Source organism: Condylura cristata, unplaced genomic scaffold (assembly GCF_000260355.1).
Source record: "Condylura cristata isolate star-nosed mole 26May11 unplaced genomic scaffold, ConCri1.0 scaffold00003, whole genome shotgun sequence".
NCBI lineage: Eukaryota > Metazoa > Chordata > Mammalia > Eulipotyphla > Talpidae > Condylura > Condylura cristata.
In genome coordinates, this window is record NW_004567104.1 from 33,542,101 (window position 1) to 33,564,237 (window position 22,137).

At 40.8% G+C, this 22,137-nt stretch overlaps 1 protein-coding gene across 2 annotated transcripts in view; it reads left to right on the top strand.

Moving 5' to 3' along the window:
* The window catches only part of GOLGB1 (golgin B1), a 74,232-nt gene that overhangs the window by 25,565 nt on the left and 26,530 nt on the right, over nucleotides 1-22,137 (top strand). The window contains exons 1-9 of one of the 2 annotated variants that reach the window (XM_012732868.1): nucleotides 7,272-7,365; nucleotides 9,871-10,023; nucleotides 10,232-10,384; nucleotides 12,978-13,106; nucleotides 13,278-13,403; nucleotides 18,015-18,140; nucleotides 19,517-19,630; nucleotides 20,182-20,584; nucleotides 21,550-21,662. In XM_012732868.1, the coding sequence (XP_012588322.1) occupies nucleotides 9,892-10,023; nucleotides 10,232-10,384; nucleotides 12,978-13,106; nucleotides 13,278-13,403; nucleotides 18,015-18,140; nucleotides 19,517-19,630; nucleotides 20,182-20,584; nucleotides 21,550-21,662 (1,296 nt within the window). In that variant the 5' untranslated portion in view covers nucleotides 7,272-7,365; nucleotides 9,871-9,891. Of the gene's footprint in view, nucleotides 1-7,271; nucleotides 7,366-9,870; nucleotides 10,024-10,231; nucleotides 10,385-12,977; nucleotides 13,107-13,277; nucleotides 13,404-18,014; nucleotides 18,141-19,516; nucleotides 19,631-20,181; nucleotides 20,585-21,549; nucleotides 21,663-22,137 lie in introns of those variants that run through there. The other variant, XM_012732857.1, reaches the window with a different exon arrangement.

Below are 22,137 nucleotides of genomic sequence, written 5' to 3' on the forward strand. Positions count from 1 at the left end.
CTCGTCATGTTGGATTTTACCCTAGCTCATTATGAAGTTCTTCGGTAATATTTTGAACTAGCTATATAGAGAGGATTCTGACAGCAAGAAAAACAGAACAGCAAGAAAAACCAAAGAGAATAGAAACCATCAGGAGGACAGCTTCTGTAAACAAAAGGAACTATTACTAAAACAAACATACCTGGCTGAATGAGAGAAAGTGTTTCCACCCGGACTTCCAACAAGGGACTATATCAAAGAACTTCCACAACAAAGAACCAAAGCAAAAATGGTGCGGGAGAGCGAACTAGATATTTCTTCAGGCATGTGAAACAATTCAACAGGCATGTGAAACAATGCTGATTATCACTTCACAGGGAAATGCAAATCAAAACCACAATGAGATACCAGAATGGCCATATTAAACAGCCCAAAGAAGTGTTGGTGAGGATGTGGAGACAACTGTTGTTGTGTATGTGGACTGTGTGGCCCTTAGAGAAAACTGTGAGGGTTTCTCAAAATGACCCAGCAGTTCCAGTCCTAGGTATCTACCTGAGGATTGCAAAAACGGTAATTTGAAGGGAACTGTGCTTGCCTGTGTTCACTGCAGTATTGACAACAGCCAAGGTAAGGAAACAACCAAAGTGCCAAAATCAGATGAGTGGATGGGCAGATGTGGTACATATTATATATACACCGTGAAGCCCTATTCCACTATCAGGAAAGCTAAACTTGCTCTTTGGTCAACATGGATGGAGCTGGAAGAGATTATGCTAAGTGAAATTAAACCTAATGAGAAAAACAAATACCAGATGGTGTCATATATAAAATGTAGAGAAAATGTGATCCACAAAAGCCCAAACAATACAAACCCTCGTGGGCAAGGAAAAGGGTGAAAACAAAGTGGACAGGAAGCACAATGACCTATGGTGGTGAGCTGTGAGTGCTTGGTGTTGGTTGTCTGGGAGGTGGGTGTGGTACACTACCGCTGGAAAGGGGAGCTGCTATATCTCTAAAAAAAAGTTCTAAAGCTATACCCCAATAAAAGATGTTTTGCCATATCTCAAAGACCTGACTGTAACTTATCAAATTAACACTTTTTATATGATTGCCTGTTGAAATATGTAATATATTGAGTTGAAATATAATATTATAAAAATAGAGAAGTGGAGAAAACCTCGAAAACAATGTAAATCTGATAAAGATGAAGGACAGTTGATCAGGACACACCTGGGAGAACTGCCAGACAATTAGGAAGTCCTTTGATTTCTCACAATACATGCTTTAAGTGCTAATCTTCAGATATATCAGTTACATCATCAAAGGTGGCGTGACAATTTTGGTGAGGCTTTTTGCTAGAAACTCATAGGTGAGGGTAGCTTAGTGAAAGAATCCTTGATAGTACCTCTGAAAGATATCAGATGTCTGTTTGATAAGTAACTTGAGTGCTAGTGTCATCTTTGTGCTAGTAGGTGAACTCATTAAATCCAGCTGAGCAACTTTTATAGTACTTGGGCGTACTCCAGAAGAGGAACCTGTCATATTCTAAAATGCACGATTAGAACCCCTTCAAGTTGGTGAACTACAGGTGGTCCTACTACAAAACTTCCGGAGAGGCCTGCAATTTATTCTTTTTTTTTTTTCCTGCAATATATTCTTAAAGACCAAATTTAAGCTTCACCAGTGTGTGGCACATGGCTTATGCTTCATAAGTGTTATATAAGAGGTTATAATTATACCTCCTAGTGATTTTCTTCAGATTCCTCGTGTCAAGGTGCCTCAGAAAGAAAATCACATTGCTGCACCTGTGACTACCATCTATATTGTAAGTGCTCAATAATGACTCAGAAAATAGAATCTGGATTATTGTGGTACAAATGATGCTTCCCTAAAATACCACAGCTTCCCCCTCTATGGAGAAAATCCACACTAGTCCAGATATTCCACACCTTTTCTCTACCATGCCATCCAGCTGAGGGACAATGTTTCTGCCTGGTTCCATGGACTCCATGAAATGCCCAGTCAGCTGAGCCTGTGAGGAAGGGCTTGAAGTTAAAAGAAGCCTTCATCAATTCCCCTGAAATCTGGCCTATCCTGGGTCTTTGGTTTAAAGAGCTCTAGCATCTCCAGCCACTGCAGACAGGATGGGAGTTTTAATAGTTAACTTTCAGCTGTCAGAAGAGCAGCTTCAGTCGGACCATGGCTGAGAGGTAACCCTTGCCTTCCACAGGAAAAACACCTAGTTCCTTTGACTCTTCAGCTGTCCGGTGTGTGAAGGTTCCTTTGAGACCTGCCCATCTTGGGGTAAAATTGACGCATTTGAGGATACTCACCAAGTGCTACAAAAAGGCTCTAGAATTTTAGCAATATAAGAGAAGTAATTGGCAAACTCTGCATGCCTCAGCCGACTGTGATGCCTCTGAGAAGCCTGGAACCCACACATCTGTTCTTCTGCACTTACAGTCACCCCATAATCTGACCTGTCATCTTTCTTCTTTTCCCAAATCTCATTCAGCAGAAGGCAAAACAGCAACTCAGTGGCATAGATAGAATAGGTCCCCAAATTGCAATTTCCTCCATCCTCAAAGATAGATTGTACAGAGGTACCTGTGGAGAGCAGAGTCTGAAGTTTGGTGGGAAAATCTGTACAAAGAGCTGCTATCTTTTCCAGGTTTTCAGATGTACAAGAGGATGAGACAAAAGACATTAAATTAGTGACTTTTCCCATGTGCACTCAGTTTCTCCACAGTTTAGTACCTAATCAGGAGTGCTACCATTTCCCAGAAGAAAATCAGAGGACAAAAGTCCTGATTTCTGTAGAGTCACTGGCATCTGTTTCTAGAAGCCAGTTGGTATGAAGAATGACTACTAGCTGTGTGAAGACAAATGACCTGAACCACACCCCATGTCATGTTGTCATGCTTGCGACACCAGAATAGAGCTCAAGCAGTTCATAGGGCATTGTTGCCCCTGTTCTCAGCAAAAGGACAGAAGTTCTTATTGGTCACAGTAGCATTCTGCAGGCAGGCCCCAGTCAAGAAATAGACACCAGTCTGAAGAGATAGCTCCACATTTCCAGAGGAGACATGACTCCCTACAAGAGCCAAGGGCTTCAGAAAGTTGCTCTTTCCCTAGGTTGAGTAGGAGGTATTGGGTAGACATCCTGGACACCTCTGGGAATGTTTGTTGATATAGGAAAACATTACCCACAAGGATTCAGCTTTGCATGGTAAATATACATTTATTTTCATATAAAATTCAAATTTCATAATTTTTCACTTCTAGGGAATTCTGACCAGGGGGTTTTCATTTAAGGACTATTTTCCATTACTAGTTTTATTTAAATCTTTAAAAATTATTTTTCCTGAGGTAACAGTTGTTTACAGTACCATATACAACTTGAGTATTTCAGATGTATGTTAAAACACTATCTCCCACCACCAACATACCCATAACCGCCCACCATCAGTCTTCTCCCCCATTTGCTCTTCTCTTCCCACCCCCTCCTCGACTAGTAGCTAGTGACTGTCTTTAAATATAACTCACAGAGGTCAGCTATGTGAAGGATCCCCACATCATCAGGAGACAGGTTCAGCTGTTAGGCAGTCAGCCGGGCACCATGCCCTGAAACAGCTGCAGCAGACACTCAGCAGTATCCGTACTACTGACCTCAAGATGAAGCTCATGAAGAGCCTGCAGAAGACATCTCAAGCCCAGATTCGTGGTAGGCTCTTAAAATTTGCCCTGGCTCTATGCCTTTAACTGGGCTATTAGTTTAGTGATCCTACTATGGGACAGCTCTTGGACTGCTCGCCCTGGTACTGCCCTTTTTCATCAAAGGACCTATGGAGTTCCCTTGACCATAGCCAGCCAGTCACCTTATACTTTTATTTTCATGAAGAGTCATATTTGCTGGAATAATGTATAGAGAAAAGAAGTAGTAATGGCAAAGACAATCATACTTAAACTGGAGACTTTTAAAAAGCCTTCAGTAGCTTTTTCATGCTTGCTTTGAAAATTATCTGGAAGCATACCATCCATATGATTTATACAGAGAGGAAGTAGCTGCACCTGGAAACTCCCAGAAGAATTTGCCTGTATACTTTCCGGACTGGGTCCTCCCTGGTGGCACAGGGTTTAAGTTGTAGCACTATGACCATATCTGCAGCCACTGCAGCAAGAAATCAATTCCCTGTCAGGGAGCTGACCCACATGGTGCAGCAGACCTCTCCTGTCTCACCCGCTGCTCCCCTCAGCAATGTATTACAGTAGATCTGCCTATTTAGCTCTGACTCTGTCTCTGATGAATCCTCTCACCCCTGTACCTCTGGTCTGCACCCCAGCTCTTGTATGTATATGTAAGTAAATCTTTTTTTAAAAATGGTCTGAGCTAAAAGTATACTTTTCTGAAGATAAATGAATAAGTTCAAAAGTTTTCTCTAAGGTAAAGAGAGTCAAATTCAGTGAGAGAAAGAGAGCACAAGCATGTGAAAGAGAGCTTTCTTTTGAGTACAGTTTTAATTTCCTTTCTTTTTTTTTTTCCAAAGAGCTATTTATAACAGGTTATATGAATTCTAGCTGAGGTTTTAGATTTACAGAAGAATTACGTAGAGCACCTTCTCTTTGTGTAGTACCTTTGCTATATAAATGATGAGCCAATATTTACATTCCACTAACTAAATCCAGAGTTTACTTTACTCTGTGTTATATAGCTCTCGGGGTTTTGGTGGATGAATAAATAATGTCCAATATTGCAGTACCATACAGAATAGCTTCACTGCCTCAAAAAAGTTCCTGTTCAAACCTTCAAACCTCCAACTAATTCTTCTCTGTCATCTCCTCCCAACACCTGGTAACTTCTGATGATTTTGCTGTGTGTATAATTTTGCCTTTCCAGAATGCTGTGTTGTTGGGTCCTATCTATGTTGTCTTTTCAGATTTGTTCCTTTGACTTAGCAATATGCATTTAAGTTTGGTTCTTCCATGTCTTTTTATGACTTAGAGCTCTTTCCTTTTTTAAATCACTGAATAATATTCACTGTAGGAGATGTATTACCGCTTAGCCATTCACCTACTGAAGATCATCTTGGTTATTTCCAAGTATTGGAAATTATGAATAAAGCTGCTGTTAACATCCATGTGCAAGTTTTTGTGTATATGTAAGTTTTCACTGATTTGGATCAATACACTGAAGGATTGTATAATCAGTCTGTGTTTAATTTTATCAAGAGGCTGTGTGCTTGGCAACATACATCTGAAGAGGTGCAAACCTATATCCCTAAATCATACACAATGTTATAAAACCTCCATTAGAAAAGTTACAAAAAAAATTCAGTAAAACCTTAAATAGATTAGGTTAATTTTGAAACAAAAAAAAAAATCCAAACAATCCTGCATTGCAAATTATTACTGATTCTTTAGTGGTCTTGAAAAAAATCTCAGTTTAGCTCTTAAAACTATTCATCCACTCTTATTTCTTCATTCCCCTGTGTTTATGGTAATTCTCAGCACATGATCATTTTGTGTGACCCCCCCCAAAGAGAAGGCAAAGCCATAAAACCTAATAGACAGCTGATTTTTTATTTTTTTTCTGCTATAATAGTTTCATTAGTAAGACTTTAAAAATGTGTTATATAGGCCCTCCCTGGTGGCGCAGCGGGTTAAAGCACTGCACTGAGAAGCTAGAGCCACTTTCACATGAGTTTGATTCCTGCCTGCCCCGGAGGTGACCACATGGTGTGGCAGACCTCTCCTGACCCACCCGCTGCTCCCCTCAGCAGTGTACTTTGTTGATCTGCCTGTTCTGCTCCCCACTCTGTCTCTGGTGAAGCCTCTCACCGCCCCTGAGCCTCTGGCCTGTACCCCGGTTCTGTATGTACAAATAAATAAATTTTTTAAAAAAAATGTGTTATATAGCCAAAGGTAAGTATACAGAAAAATAATACTAGGTTAAGTGTGTAGAAAAATAATGTTTCAGTATGGCCCCCGGGTGACAATTTCTGTTTTCACTAAGATAAAAAAGCAAGCTCCCCTGCTAGGAATCTGAGGGTATGGGACTGGAACTTGAGGAGCATGCTACAATTTGAGTGACTGTTGGGAAAATGGAGAGGGAGCTTAAGACACACCGAAAATTTGGAAGTGTGCTGAGAATGGAGTAAAATTAGAAACTGTATATTGTAGTGACCCTTGGCCTTGAGGTCTAAATTTTTTCTCCTGCAGTATTCTGTGCTACAGCAAAAATGGACAAGATCACTGGTTGGTGTGCAGTCGTATTTGGCTTGGAGGATATAGTTAGGGATGTGAGCATATGCTGTGTTGACCTCGTGTTGTAGATTTGGCAACTTCAAATTCTGGCTCTGCTTCTTACTGAGGTCATGTTGGAAATGAAATGTTTCTGAAAGTATTAGGATGAAGATGTAGGTAGCTGACTAGCTGAGTGCAAAAGCCTTAACAAATTAAATTAATATTATTAACTTTAAGAGCCTTCTTAACATCTGGCCCCCTACTTAGAGGTTTGAGAACGGGTAGGATTTCGCTGAAAGTTAATTGGAGCTTCTCGCTGTCCAGGACCTGAGTTCTCAGGTCTCAGCCTTTGCTTCAGAGCCAGTTTCCTAGGGCCACTTCTAAGAGTACTTTCCTAGTACTCACGATTGTCTCACACTCATGGTCTTGAGATATTTCTGAGCCTCTTTCAGTTAGATGCCAGGTTCTACCGAAGTGTGAGTTCAGTCTTTGAACTATGCATTTTTAACCTTATTTTTCATCAGCCAAACGTAAACGTTACATCAGGCTTTAATCTTTTGAGAGCAAAACCCAAAATCCCACTTCGTTCTCACTGATCATTGAACAATCTTGATGGCAGCTCGTGCGGGAATCTCGGCAAAAGCCCAATCCATTGCCAGCGTCGGTCACCAAGCCTCCCTGGGAGAGGAGTTGGAGGAAATGGGCCGACCCACCTCCTAGAGGAAACACCTGACAATTGCTGGCAGGAACCTGACAATTGCTGGCAGGAGTTCCCTCCAGCCATACCTGGCTCTTCCCCCAGATACTCTTCCGGAACTCTTGTAGTGCCCTTTCTGCTCCTCCCCCACTCGTTAGAGTCCATTGGTGGTTTCCTCAGGGAGGCGGAGTCTTCTCTTAACGCTGATTGGCTCCGATCCTCGTCCACGAGTGAGTCACGAACGAGGCGTGCCTGGTCTCCGAGGTAACGCTTCTCCGCCAACCCTGATTGGTCCTTGTCTCGATCTTATCTTCCGTCTGAACAGTGAGTGGCTCAGTCCCCTAGCGGAGCGCTGTGGTGGTAGGTGTCGGTAGAGGGATTTCCGAGTTGACGTGGCATAAATTTGGGAGGCGGCAGCTGCTGCCTGTGGCATTCGACAATAAACGGTGAGTGGGGGGGACACCGTCCAACTCCTCCTCTCCTGAGTGCTTTAACGGTCACCTCTGCCAGCGGGGCCGCCGGAGGGCCACTCTGGGTTCCCGCCCCTCCTGCGCCGGACTCAGTCCGGATCCAGCCCTTCAGCGGCTCCCTTCCCTTCTCGGCCTAGTTCTAGTCAGTCCCCCACAGGCCAGCAGGTCTCGCCGGAGGACTTCGAGGCTACACCGCACTGCCTCGGGGGCTCACGGGCACCGTCTGCCTCTTTCCGGTGACATTTGTCCTCCGGGAGCCACCGACTGAGGCGCCGGGGTCATTCCTGTCCGGAAGGCCTTGTTCTCTGAGCTGTCTGTTCAGGCAGACCTCGGTACGCAGCAACTAATGTGGGAGAGAACCTGTCGGTTCCCAGTGCTAAGGCCCAAAACAAACTTAGCCTGCGGAAGGGGAGGCTGGACCCAAGCAAACACCCAGTCTTGAGAGCAGAAATGGCAGAATTATTCGACGCGAAAAGTGTCTTGTCTAATGATCCTCTAAGGAGTTGCTGGAGAGATTCAGAGAAAGGGTGATCCTTGTGACCCCGTAGATTATCAATTTCCAGTAACCAGAGAGATGGGGAGGCTAAAAGTGTTTCCTTATTTTTCAAGAGGTCTGTTTGGTTTCCGAGGATCCTCTATGGCTCTCTCTTTTTGGAAGACTTCCTTCCTTTTGAGATGCATTTTCCTCTCCAAAACAGTCTTTCCCAGGTTTTTGTTGTTGTTGTTTTTTTATTTTTTCCTCTCACTGCTTGATTCTTAAAGGTCCCCTCTCCTTTCTTCTTTCGGCATTAATGTGTTAATAAAAGGGGTGTCGATTTTACTTTTGTTTAAGGAGTGTATGGTGAACTTTCTGGTGAACCCTAAAGGTAGTAGCAGTAGGATCCCAGTTGTGTAGAATAGAAATTTTAAATATAACAGCTGGGCTGGAGAAGTGGATGGGGTGGTTGGTGAATCTCAACTGAAAGTAATGGAAATGGCCGGTGAGTAAGATACATATTGATATATACAGTAAGATACATGATTGATATATACATATTGATATATATTTATAGACCTCTGTTAGGTCTAAAAGAGCTCGGCTTAAGTTCAGAAACTATTATACTTTATGAAAAATTGTATCGGTTAGATTTTTTTATAAAGGTTTCATTTAAAATAAAGTACTGTTACAGAATCAAGCCCCAGTTCTTCCCTTCAAGAGCCGCAAGCAACCACGGTAGCACTGTTATATCATGATGGGATGCTAAGATGAACATTCTTGTCTTAAGTGCCAGGCCAGGCAGTATCACTTTGCTTATAGTATGTGTTCAATATATATCAACTGTAGTTTTGTTACTTCAGTGATAGTTGATAGTTACCAATAAAAGAGAACCTTAAATCTACTTAACCTAATTCCAAGCTTTCCTTACAATGCAGAGATGTTGAGTCCATTATCTGGCCTGGCACATGTTGTTTTCCAAGACTTACCAGGAGACACTGATCGAAACGCAAGGCCTTTAGACCCTATGAGTAGATTTGTTCTGAATTAAATTGACAAGAACGGTGGTCCATATATCTTAAGGAGAACCATTTGAACTAGAATGGTGTAAGCCCTCTTCCTTTTGCTATGTGGAAGAGAGGGAGAGGATCACAAAAGTTTTTTAAGATTTTTTATATTTATGAATAAAAGAACGGGGAATCGGTCAGAGATGAAGGAGGTAAGAGGATTCACTAGACAAACAGGGGAGCAAAATAGCAGATGCAATAACTGCTGAGAGGAACAGTGGACAGACAGAGCAGTCTGCTGTGCCACATGTGGGTTAGCTCCCTGGCGGGGCTTGAACTCAGTATCAGTAGTGCCAAGACTAATCTCTGTGCCACCAGCAGGGCCCAGAAGATCAAAATTATTGAGACTTTGACCTTGTAAGTTTCAACTGAGAACCAGGTAATGGGAATCAAATTGTAGCTGAGATTTGGAAATGGTTCTCAGCACCAAATTGTTTTAACTCCTCCTTGAGTGTATACTCTGGTTCCAGAGTCAAGTTTGGAGTGACCAAATGGTGGCATTGCGCACATTTTGGGTTTAATATTATCTGCTACTGTAAGTTCATCTACAACTATTCATAGATGGTATTGTATTTTCTGGACACCACATAAGGCATCAAAAGAAGCCCTTCAGTTTTCTGAAAAGACAAGAAATATTTCTTAGTTATTCAGAGAAATTTTGTTCACCTGCTCTCTTAATTTTAAATGTTGGGTTCTGCTGCCCTTTGGTAAAATGCATATAAAAAGGTTATAAATGATGAAGTCATTATAAAGTGATTCATATTTACAAAATAATTTATTGTAATGGCAAGGATAATGGTATTAGATCAGATTTAGAAATATGTTTTAATTAAGAAGATGAAGTGTGCAGAAAATAACATGAAGTTAGAATGAAAGAACTTCTGTATGGAAACTAATAATGTTTACCTGGTGCGTTGACAACTTTTGTCTAAATGTTAGGAAGCACCTCAAGAATTCGCTATGGAAAGTACTGATGAAACACAAACTGATGTTACCCAGAGACTCTACTATGCAGAACAGTTGGTGTTGGAACTGAAAAATGTCATTAAAGAGAAGGATGTTCAGCTTGAAGAGAAGGATAAACTTCTAGAGGTATCATGTTTTCCCCCCTTCTTTATTGAGCATTTGATAAATTTGATAGAAATACCATTACTTAAGATTTTTCTCCTAACTTCGACTATAAGACAATCCAATTCTTATTTCCCGAGTACTACCAGATGGTGCCAACTGAGTAACTTCTCCTGTGGTAGATAAGTGATACATAGTCATTTAAGTGTTTACTATCATTATTTTCTAACAGGAAGTAAAAAGGTCTGCTGAAAACAAAATAAAAAAAATAAAACTCCATGCTAAGGCCAAAGTAACTTCTTTGAATAAACGTATAGAAGAAATGAAGACACAAGAAGAGACTGTTCTGCCAACAGCCCCTCATTTGGAGGATCAAATCTATAAGGTATGTGGTGGCTGGTTGTTTTCTGAGGAGCGTAAGACTCCAAGTTGAGCCTCTCTTCACTAATCACAAACATTTATGATGCTAAAATAACAGCAAGAGCTGCTGGCCTTTGTTAGTGAATTTGCAGTCTCAATGGGCTTATGAGTTCCATATAAAGAGATTAAAAACTCAGCAGAAAATTTGGATATGAAATGCCAGTTTGCGCCTAGATTTTCAGTAAATTAAAAACAGTTAAAACGGGTACTGGATGAGGTATTTAGGAAATAGAACCCCATACCTCTCACAACCCATCGGAGGATAAAATAAATGGTCTCTGTAGGTTTGAAAATCTTTCACTAAGTGACTTGACTCTGCACATTTCATGTCCTTAGTGGTCACAAAGTAGTGAATTTGTGCATTTCAGCCTGAATAAATTGGACTGCCTTGGGCTCAGTCTAATAGAAGTAATCTCAAGCAAATGAGTGTGATCGCTGCAAACAAAACAGAGTAATGTTGGGGTTAGGCAGAAGAGTAAGGAAAGCTGCACCTTTCAGAAATATAGGTTTATCCCAATATTTTTCTTATTTTTTTTCCGATGGCTAAACTGGAGAACAAGAAACTTGAGTTTGTGGGAAAGTTTGATACAGATTATCTGCCACGGACATGTGCATTCTGTATTTGGCCCAGACTTTGCTTGCCATAAGAAGTCCCTTCTTCTCTTAGTTTTACCTTTAGACCTCCTCTTACTCTTATTCTTAGTTTTTTAGTTATTGGGATATGAGGTGGTCTAGGGACAACTCTGGATTCCATAGGTAGCTCCCTGTATCCTGGTTGGTTTTTCTTTTCTCTGTCTAATGCTAAGGAACCTCTTTTCTAGATAGTTTGCCTTATTTAAATTGGCAAACTTATTTTAGAAGCTTTTCTAAATTTTTTCAAACAGTTTCTTCATCTTGATTTTTAATTTTGTTTTTTTCCTAAAAATTGTTTCTTGCTCTGGCGGTTGTAACACCTACCTGTCTCTCCCACGTTGGTTTGTTTCTTCTGACTTTCCCTCTGCTATTTTAGATTTTTTCCTTAAGATTTATTTATTTGGGGGGAGGGAAGTGCACAGGACTATGGTGATGGCACATGGGTGACTTGGTGATGGGAAACCCATGGGGTTACAATTGAGATGAAAAAAAAAGTATAAAGTGATGTAAAAATAAACTATTATATTATAAGAAAATATTTATTTATACATACAGAACTGGGGTACAGGCCAGAGTACAGGGGCAGTGAGATGTTCCACCAGTATTAGAAGAGGAGGACAGGCAGATCAATGAAGTACACTGAAGTACACTGCTGAGAGGGACAGACATGACAAAGTCACCTGTGGGGCTTGAGATGGAACTCCCATGGAAGTGGCTGCAGCCAGCTTTGGGTGCTGGACTTTAACCTGTTGCACTACCAGGGAGGACCCTACTATTTTAGATTTTAATAGTATATTTTATACTCAGCTTCTTTATTTAAGCTTTGCGATCATAAGGCAATATCTCACAGCTTCATTTCCATCCTCTGTTAAAAAAATAATTTCTAACTTCCAGCACTCAGTCACAAGGCCAAATCAATCTTGTATATCTATTACATAATATCATGGGGAAAACACTTGGAATAATGACAATTGCCAGATGCTTGACAGAATATTATGTTGAAAAATCACTAAGTGGGCCCTCCCTGGTGGCCCAGCAGGTTAAAATGAAGCACTATGAAGCTGTTGGCAGCCCCTGCAGCCTGAGTTCAATCCCCAACAAGGGAGGTGACCCACATGGCACAGCAGACCTCTCCTCTCATCTGCTGCTCACTCAGCAGTGTGTGTCAGTCAGCCTGCATGATCTGCTCCCTTCTCGGTCTCTGGTGAATCCTCTCACCTTGTCTTCCCCTCTGGCCAGTATCCTGGTTCTTGTATGCATAAATAAGTACATCTTTTATAAACAAGGAAAAATCACTAAGTGCTCTATACAGTACCAAAAAACAGATGAGGTGATTGGGGTATAAGGTGGTAATTGCAGTAGTGAGGCAAAATCAGGTTCACTCTATAAAGGAGCTTTGGGCAAAAAGGAGATTAGAAGAATGGGTTGCTAATCAACTACTGTACAGAGGACATTTTGCTAATGACTTAACAGTGTTGTGGTTTCTAAATGTTGTCCTATGCTTCTACAGCCTGGGAAGACTAGGAGTTTCCTAGTCCTGCATAAGAACATCCTGGACTGATGTTACCTCCAGCAGGAAAAGGGGGAAAAAGGAGGACTTAATTTCTTAATTTGCTCTTAATTTCTTCTAATAGTAACTGACATCCCCTATCTTCCTGTTCTGAGTGTTCGCCGTCATTTTCAGATAACAAAACTTACAGATGATTAGTGAGGAAGCCTGTTTCTAACAGAAAGGGCATGGTTATTCTAAAACAGGAAATACCTTAATATTCTGTCTGTGGTGTTAGATCATGATTTATTTCTTATTCCCATCCATCTTGTATAGCCATAATCAAATGGTCCTACAGGACAAAGTAGAAGAAAAGATCAATTACATGTTCCTTGTAATCCTTTTTAATCAAGGCCTGCATTCCCTCCATTTCCAGAAAGAAAAGAGTTACAGTGGTGACAAGGACGAAGAAGAAAAGATAAAATGTAAACTGAAAGAGAAGGAAGTGACATCTACCAGTTCGGAAGCCCAGCCGTGTAGTGGTCAGGAGCCACCAACTGGATCGGTAGGGGCATGGGTCTCCTCATAACTAGTAACTTAGTGATCACGAAGCCCAATCGATTTCTCTGACAAAGCGTTTTTCTGGATACCCTCTGGGTCTCTTATCTGTGTCTGTCAGTTCCCTTCTTTCTTAAATCTAGTGCTTCCTTAAAGACCTTTCCTTCTATGTCTCCAGTCTGATTACAGTTCCAACCAGATGGAACAATTGGAACTGATGAAACAAAAGGTGGAAGAGAAGGACCAACTCATCAGGGACCTGCAGGCACAGCTGTGCTCTGCCGAGGCACAACACACGGCTCAGGTAGGATGGTGATGGGGAACTGACAACCAGTCAGGCTAAAGAGTCGCGATCCCATCATGGGAGTGTCCATGGCAGGTCCATTCCGGGGACACTTTTCAAGCTTTGATATTACAGACAAATGTGTTCACTAGACATAGAGTGTTGGTAGTGGAAGAAATGACAAGTGGTTTACCACTATGAACTTGTATTAGTCTAAGGACTGACAGTTTCTCTGTTTTCCAAGCCCAGATTTGACTTTAACAGCATGCAAGAAGGTAAGGGTGACAGTAGAGGGGAGGTGGGAGCAGGATGGGTCCCAGTGGTCTGTGGTAAAGGACTGTGGGAACTCTGTTGGTGGGCATGGTGTGGTGTCACATATCGGTTGGTGTTGTGAACCTGTTCCCTTAGTGGGTTTCTCTTCACTGACAGATATTAGGACATTTTTGTCTTTAACAGAACTGTGATTTTCTTAATTTTGCCATCTGCTGCTTCAGTGCATCAAGACTAGGGAGTTTCCGATAGGTTTTAGTCTGTAGACTACCGTCAGAAATAAAAACAATGAAAATGGGAGACTCGGTGTTACTTTAATTTCTTCTCATACAACTCCCCTACCAATGCTTCCTATTTTGAGTTGCTGACCATCATTCTCAGATAACAAAACATAGAGCTGTTTTTTGAGGGAGCATGTTTCTAATGGAAGGTACTCTTAATATTCCATCCTTGTGTTTGATCAGGTCTTATTTCTTATTCCCGTCCACCTGGTAACTACAATCACATGTTTGTAAAGGACAATGTGGAACAAAGATGAACTGTATATTCCCTGTAGTCCTTGTAAATAATTGCCTACATTGCCTCCATTTTCAAAATGAGATGACCCCCCCAAGAGGGGCTGATCAACCCCAGTTTAGCAGCATTGCAGTGCACACTGAAAGAGAAGGAAGTGGTCATTAGCAGCTTGCAGGCAGCTGCTCAAAGTTGGCACGGCCACAACTGGATCTGTAGGGGCGTAGGTCACTTCATAATCAGTAACTTAGAGATCACTAAAGCCCAACCGATTCCTCAGTCCAAAGTGTTTTCCGGGATACCTCCTGTACTTTTCATCTGTGTCTATCCGTTTCCTTCCTTCCTTTTGAAATCACGTGATGACTGCACTATGCCATGTTGTTGGCGTTTGTCTCTTGTATTTGTTCAGCCCTGTAGGGCCACCTGCAATTAGTTGATAATGAGTTACATGCACACACAGAGGCCTTCTATTTTCTGTTTTTCTTATCCCTTTTCTCTTAAGCTTGGTTTTGCTCCTAGAAGTTTCTCTTTTGTGACAGTCTGTGCTGATAAGACACTTTTGAGAGTTCAGAGGCCCTACTGAGATTGTTCCACCTTTTGGTGCTCTTCACTGTGGACCCTTTAATGTGCCCACTACTAAAGAGCGGGCAAAAATTGTGCCATTTTTACTACTGTGCTACGATTGACTGAGTGTGCTTTCCAGTAAGAATTTATTGTCCATTTGAGGGTTGTCTTCACCAGGAAAATTGGAGGATCCTTGGAAATTGCCTTATGGTTACTTTCATGCTCTCACACAGTTTTTATTACCATGCAGGTCTTGTGTCCTCTGGTGATTTGTCCCCTCTTGCATATGCAAATGGGGTTGTGGGTTTACCATGCAAATTGTGTTACAAATGTTATGTGTGGACTTTCTGTTTTCCTGTGTGCTGTACTTTTTCACTCTGTGGAATGATACCAAGAAGAGGAATTGCAGAGGAATTGCAGCTCTAGCTTTTACCACATTCTGACAAATAATTTTAAGAAATGCCCTTTAAAAATCACAGCTTTCCCTTGTTTGGCTGAAATTAGAAGTATATGGTCTTTGGGGCCAATTAGGGAGACCAAAGGGTTGAGAGTGCCCATTCTCTTGTGGCAATAAATACTCTTTTTTTCTATGTCTTTAGTCTGATAGTGGTTCCAATGATACGGAACAAATGGCAGTGATGAAAAAGCAGCTCCAAGATCAGGATGAGGTTATTCTTATTTTGCAGGCCAAGCTGGTCATGACTGAGGCAGGTATGATGGGATACCTCATAACCAATTAGAATAAAGGTTCACAATTTTATAATTTTATAATACGAGGTCCATTCAGAGGATCGCTTTGCAAATATTAATGTTGTAGACAATAGTGTAAGTAGTAGACAATAGTGTAAGTAGAAGGAGTGATAGAAGAAGTTACAAGTTACCAATTTATGATTTTGTGTTAGTGAAATGGATGATAGTTTCATACTTTTGCAGGTTCAGGTGTTTGATGTTAATGGCATACAAAAGGGAAAGGGTCACAGCAAGCGAGAGATTGGGGAGAGCTAGGAACCACTTGTGTATGGTAAAGGACTATGTGGGTTCTGATTGTGTGCACGGTGTGGTGACATAAATAGGTGGAGGTTTGAACTTTTCCCTTAGTCAGTTTCTCTTCACTGACTGTATTTGGACAGTCTGTTCCTGACTTCACAGTGCTGTGGTTTTCTGATTTTCTCCCTCTGCTGCTTCTGTACGGCAGAGTGGCAATTTCCTATGTGTTTTAGTCCTGCTTAGTATTGACTGTTGTGACCCTTAGAAATTAAAAAATGGTGGTTCAGTGCTATTTTAATATCTCATAACTACTTTTCTCCTGTGTCTTCCTGTTTTGAGTTGATAATCATCATTCTCATATCACAAAACTTACAGCTATTTTGTGAGCGAGACTTTCTTTGCTTTCTTGTTTTTTTTTTAAATTAAGAGTTTACTTTTTGTTTATTTTCCATATATTTCATTTATTTATGCATACAGAACTGGGCTACAGGTCAGAGGTTGGGGTGGTAAGAGGATTCACTGGAGACAGATTGGGGAGCAGAACCAGCAGATCAACGAAGTACACTGCTGAGGGGAGCAGCAGGTGTACAGAGAGTTCTGCTCTGCCCTGTGGCTCAGCTCTAGGACCCCGGATCGAACTAGCACTGAAGCGGTTGTGGCTCCCTTGCTGCGTCCTAACCTGTTGTACCACCAGGGAGGGCCCAGTGATTCTATTTCATATGTACCAATTTATGACTTTGTTCTCCATGTCTATTTCTTCTACCAGTACTAGGGTATTAATACTGGCTCTGACACTCTCACTTCCTTTCTTTATTAATTTCCTGTTTGACAACCCACTCCCATATATTTCCTTTCAGCATGCTTTTCACACATGAAAATTTTTCATCATGAAGTGTCTTGGCTTAGTAGTTCATCTTTCCATTGGGTATATAATCATTTCTTATCGTATTAGCGGCACCTTTTACAGATTGACTACCGCTCTATATATAACTTAAATTTGTACATGCTGAAATCCTTACTTTTTCCATGAGCTTTGTTTATGTCCTTTTCTGTATAGCTTTTACATAAAAGATAGGATGGAGAAAGAGAAAATACTGTTTTACTAGCAATAGCTTAAATTACAATTATCCAAACGTAATAATTTAACAATTCTCAAATCATTGAGAACAAGTGCATAGCCACCTACAACACAAACTAAAATTATTGCTTATTTAAGGAACCTATTTTGGGAATGTGCTAAGGTTATATAGAACAGTTATGATTTAGACCAAAAAAAATGTGATTAGTAGATAATACAGACCAGGCAAGGAAAGGTATTCCACTTCTGAGAGTAGTGTGAGTGAAGTCTCAGAGGAAATATAATCTGGTACATTTATGGGAATGGATGTAGAGATGATTTTATCTAACATCAAGGACTCTAGTGCCTATCCAGTTGATCACAGAAGGTTCCATTTTCATAGTGGGGTCAGAATGCATGCAGTAAGAAAAATCTGATGTTATTTTCCCCCGATTTAGAATAAGAGCCAAGGTCAATTCAAGGTATCCCAAACTGAGGAACTGGCAGTAGTTGCAGGATCAGCACAAAATGTGCAAGTCGATGGCTGGTGGGCGTGCTTACCCACAGATCTTGGGAAAGGAAGAAGCAGGTGTAAACACAAAACACCTGAAAACAAAACACTGGTCTGGGCAGCTCACAGTCCTCTGCCATTTCCATTTCATGTTCCTGAGAGCCAGCGGTAGAGAAAGGTGACCTGGAAGCTTACGAGGAATGACAGCTGAAATTTCACCATCAAGAAGGCTGGGTGTTGTGGGTTGGGGACATACCACTTCTGTGGTCAAACAATTCTGTGAATAGAAGACTAGAAAGAATGATATATCGAGTTAGTGAATTTCATATATACACTGCATAGCTTTGAAGTTTTACTGTGGCCATTACTACTTAATTCAAAGTTTTGAAATTGAAAATTGAAGTGTGAAAGTCAAAGAATTGTTTAAGGTTAAATTGAGTTGACTTCACTTCGTATGTTTAATAATACAATCTCTGTAGAACTTTGTTAAAGCATTCCTCTTATATATTAAAACATTTCTAGTAACCATAACAGGATTTTTCATCAAAATGTATATTTAGACTAATTTTTGAATTTGATAATTGAGTTTCTCACTTTGGAAATTATCTTCTCACCCTTGACATCTGGGAATTAATTTAAAAACCCTATCATCTATCAACCCTCAGTGTCTTGTTTAGAATGTAGCTTATGAGAATGTAACTGGTATTGTTTCTCTGGTGTGTGTCATCAGTTGAATTCCATGCAGCTAGTAGTTCAAGAAAAAGATGCCCGATTTGAAACACAGGTTCGTCTTCATGAAGATGAGCTTCGTCAGTTAGTAACGCAGAAAGCTTTTAAAAACGCCATGCATCAACAGGTATGTTGCTGCAACTTAGTAAAATGACTCATTTTGGTTGACATTGACTTTTTATCCTGTCACGTTGCTGCCCTTACCACTGCTCTCCACTTGGTTTTAGTGTGCTCCTTATTTGGCTCTTTCTTTGTCATTTGTTTTCTGTGGCAAATCAATCATTATTTCTCTGCCTTCCCTTGCCTCTAGCCAAGGTGTTGGTACTCAACAACAGAATTTATTGGTCAAATGTATATGATAGTTAAAATTGGTCTGTTTGCTGATTGTAGTTTCCTTTGTGCATAAGAACATGATCCAAAGCTCTAAACAATGAAGTTATTTCTAAACTTTCAAAAATAAAGATAAGGAATGATTTTGAAGTTACCAAGTGTTTCATTAAATCAATAACTTAAAAAAAAAATTCAGTGAGGGCCCTCCCTGGTGGCACAGCAGGTTAAAGCACAGCACAAAAAAAAATTCAGTGAGTATATTTTGCAAATTGGGTCTTTGCAGTTCGCTGTATCACCTTTTAACTGCAAGGTACTTGTTTTTATTTAGTGCAGAATATAGTACCCAACGGCACTCCAGTGGTATTTGATGGTTGATCCATTTAACTGTTTTGAATGAAAACTTATTACGTTTTTTTTTTTTAAGATTTATTTATTTATGCATAGAGAACTGAAGTACAGGCAAGAAATGGGTTAGAGGGATGCAGAGAGCATTCACCAGAGACAGAGTGAGGAACAGAACAGGCAGACGAACAAAGTACACTGCTGAAGGGATCAGAGGGCGAGAGAGAAGTCTGCTGCATCATTTGGATCACTTCTTGGACCAGGGATCAAACTGGCACTGAAGTGGCTGTGACTAGCTTGCAGCGTTGCATCCTAACCTGTTGTGCCACCAGGGAGGCCCCTTCTTCCCATTTTTAAGCAGTCCTTCAGTATATGCCAGTACCATTTCAGAATATATACTTTTGAAATTATATTGATGTGTACAGGTGCCACTGATTTATTTAATCCAAGTGTTTATCAAGTGCATATTCTATATATGGATCAAATCATTTATTCCTAAAGAGAATGTTCTTTCTGGTGAGTAAGATATCCATATACCTATGTTATTTAAGTAGAAGATGTTGACTATGTAATTTTAATAGTGGGTATCTGTCTCTTTCTCTTAATTGTCAAAAAGGCTCACAGACTTGCTTTCTGTCAGTGTTCTGGAAAAGACATTCTTGGAGATTTTTTGTTGTATGACATGCTGGTGTCCCAGTTTTTAAATCTGTCATACTCAATCCAAAAATCTTAAGAAATATTAAGTACACATATCAATGTGGTATTTTAAAAGGTAAGCAGATACTGGTGCTCACTAGTTAGCATATTATACCTAAATTGTTTTCTTCACAGAAATTGAAGGTGCTACAGAGAAAACTTGAGGAACAGGAGGAGGCTTTGTCGGCCCGTGCCCAGGTGGTGGACTTGCTGCAGCAAGAGCTGCGAGTGGCTGAGCAGAGAAACCAGGTATCGCCCAGTGATCTCTACTGCCTGCCTCAGTGTCGGCAGCGTATTAGTTTGCCGAGCAGCAGGTAGAAATGCTATTACAAGGCTCCAGAGAATTGATGCTATTTATACATTCAAATCCCAGTTATCCACTTATTAGTTATGTGCTATTATCTGGTTAACTGTGACTCTTCCATTGAACTCGAAGCACTTTGAAGGTAAAGACTGAATTCATTCATTCACTTGCTCACTCATTAATTTGATATTGAATGAGTATCATGGAATTGATATGCCATATATTGTACTGGGTGCTGGAGTCAAATGATAGTAAAAACATACAACACAGATAATAGAAGTTCCTCCCCTTGTTGAACTTGTTAGTAGAGAAATAAATTAAAAGATAATGCCACCAGTAAGTATCGTTGAGTGCAAACTGTCAAATATCAAAAAGTAAAATCAGAGGAACATGTGCAATTGTATCTAGCCCAGGCTTCACCTAGAAGAGGCACTTTGCTATGCTTGTTGCTATAGAAAAATGATTGTTTGACTCATAAGACTATTTTTTCCTGTAGAGTATGTCTCAGTATATACAGCAGATGGAAGTTGAGTGTACGACTCTAAAGAACGTTGTGGAAACAGAAAGGAAAGATGCTAAACTTCTATATGAGAAAATGGAACTTGCAGAAGCAGAGAGAAAATCATCTTCCCATAGGCTGCAGGAAGAAATCTACTATCTTCAGGAAGAGCTTGAGAAAGCACGTCAAGCCCAGGCTGCAATACAGTCCAGGTACAATGCTTTGGAGCAAAAACACACAGAAGACATGGAAGAAAATGTCTCTCACATTTCCAACCTTCAGTATACTGAGCAAGAACTGCGCTCTCTCTGTGAAGTGCTGAAAGATGAAAATTCAAAACTCCGTCAGGAAAAGAGTGAAATGGGAGTTCATTCAGCTCAAGCCATTCAACATTTGGAAGGTGAGTATTTGATTCCTTTTGAAGTCCACTGATCTAGCGCGAGTGACTCTTACTTTAAAATTTCAGAGATCTATTAATGACATAATTTGTTCAAACCAAGTGAATCAGTAGTAGGATGAGGAAGGGGATTTGTGCTGCAATCTTTGTTGTATTTTCTCCTGCTTCTGTCTGAAGTTATAATCTGGCATCCTGTTATATTACCATGACCACATTTAAAACTGTTGATAGTACTGTGTGAAACATGACTGTACTGTGAAGGACTGAATGACTGAAATGAGTAAGATTTGAATTAATTTATAGTAAACTATGGCCAGATCTCAGTCTGAAAGTCATTTCGGGCCCTCCCTGTTGGCACAGCCGGTTTAAAGCACAGCACTAAGAAGTTTAAGCCACTTCAGCATGAGTTCAATCCCCGCCTCCCCGCCCCAGAGGAGATCCACATGGCGAGGCAGACCTCCCCTGACCCGCCCACTGCTCCCCTCACAGTGTACTTCGTTCATCTGCTTATTCTGCTCCCCACTCTGTCTCTGGTGAATCTTCTCACCCTCCACATCTCTGGCCTGTACCCCAGTTCTGTATGAATAAATAAATAAATCTTTAAAAAAAAAAAGCCACTTCATCATGAGTTCAATCCCCAACCTGGAGGTGACCCATATGGCGCAAGGCAGACCTCTCTTGACCTGCCTGCTGCTCCCCTCGGTAGTGTACTTCATTGGTCAGCCTTCACAGCACTTCACAGAGAGAGCGCAGTTCTCCGTCCCACACGGTCTCTGGTAAATTCTCTCACCACCCCTGCAACTCTGGCTTGTACCCCAGTTCTATGTGCATAAATAAATCTTTTTTTTTTTTAAAGTGTCATTTAGCTAAGATAATTGAAGGAGAGTGTATTCGTAGACAATAGTCACTCACTAAGCTTCAGACGTAAGACTGAGACCATTTCTATTTACCAATTTTCTTTTTCTTAGATGAACACCATCAAACAACCAATCAATGTAGTGACTATCTGAATAAGCCAGTCTTACCAAAACAAGAAACAGCATCTCAGACTTCTCCAGATGTTTATAAGGAAAGCACCGAGGTAATGAAATGCACACTTCTTATGGGTATGATCTATTTGCCTTTGCTGTATTTGTACTTCAGTTTTATAATGGGAGATAATTTATCCAGAGAGCAAGATAAGCCTTCTGATTTTTCTGTCTTTTAAATGCTTCTGGGGAGGCAACTGCATTTGAAAGGAGTCATGAGATACATTAGTGTCACAGCAATGAATGAGAAAATCCTAGGTAACAAGCACTGTCGGAGACCAGCTCCAACTTTTGAGGTGTCTGGAGGCAATACAGGCAGAACCCTAAGATGGGAAGGCGTCAGCGTGCGGAGATTCCAAGAGGGGGAGAGAAGCGGGTGCAAGGAAGACGCGGGAGTCGGAGTTGGGTGGAAATCTTCCTGCTCTGCCTTCAACAGAGGTTTATTTTATACATTTCAAGCAGGCAGGGGGATGGCATTAGCATACAAAAGGGGTTGAGATCACAATCACCTTTTTTCTAAGAATGGTC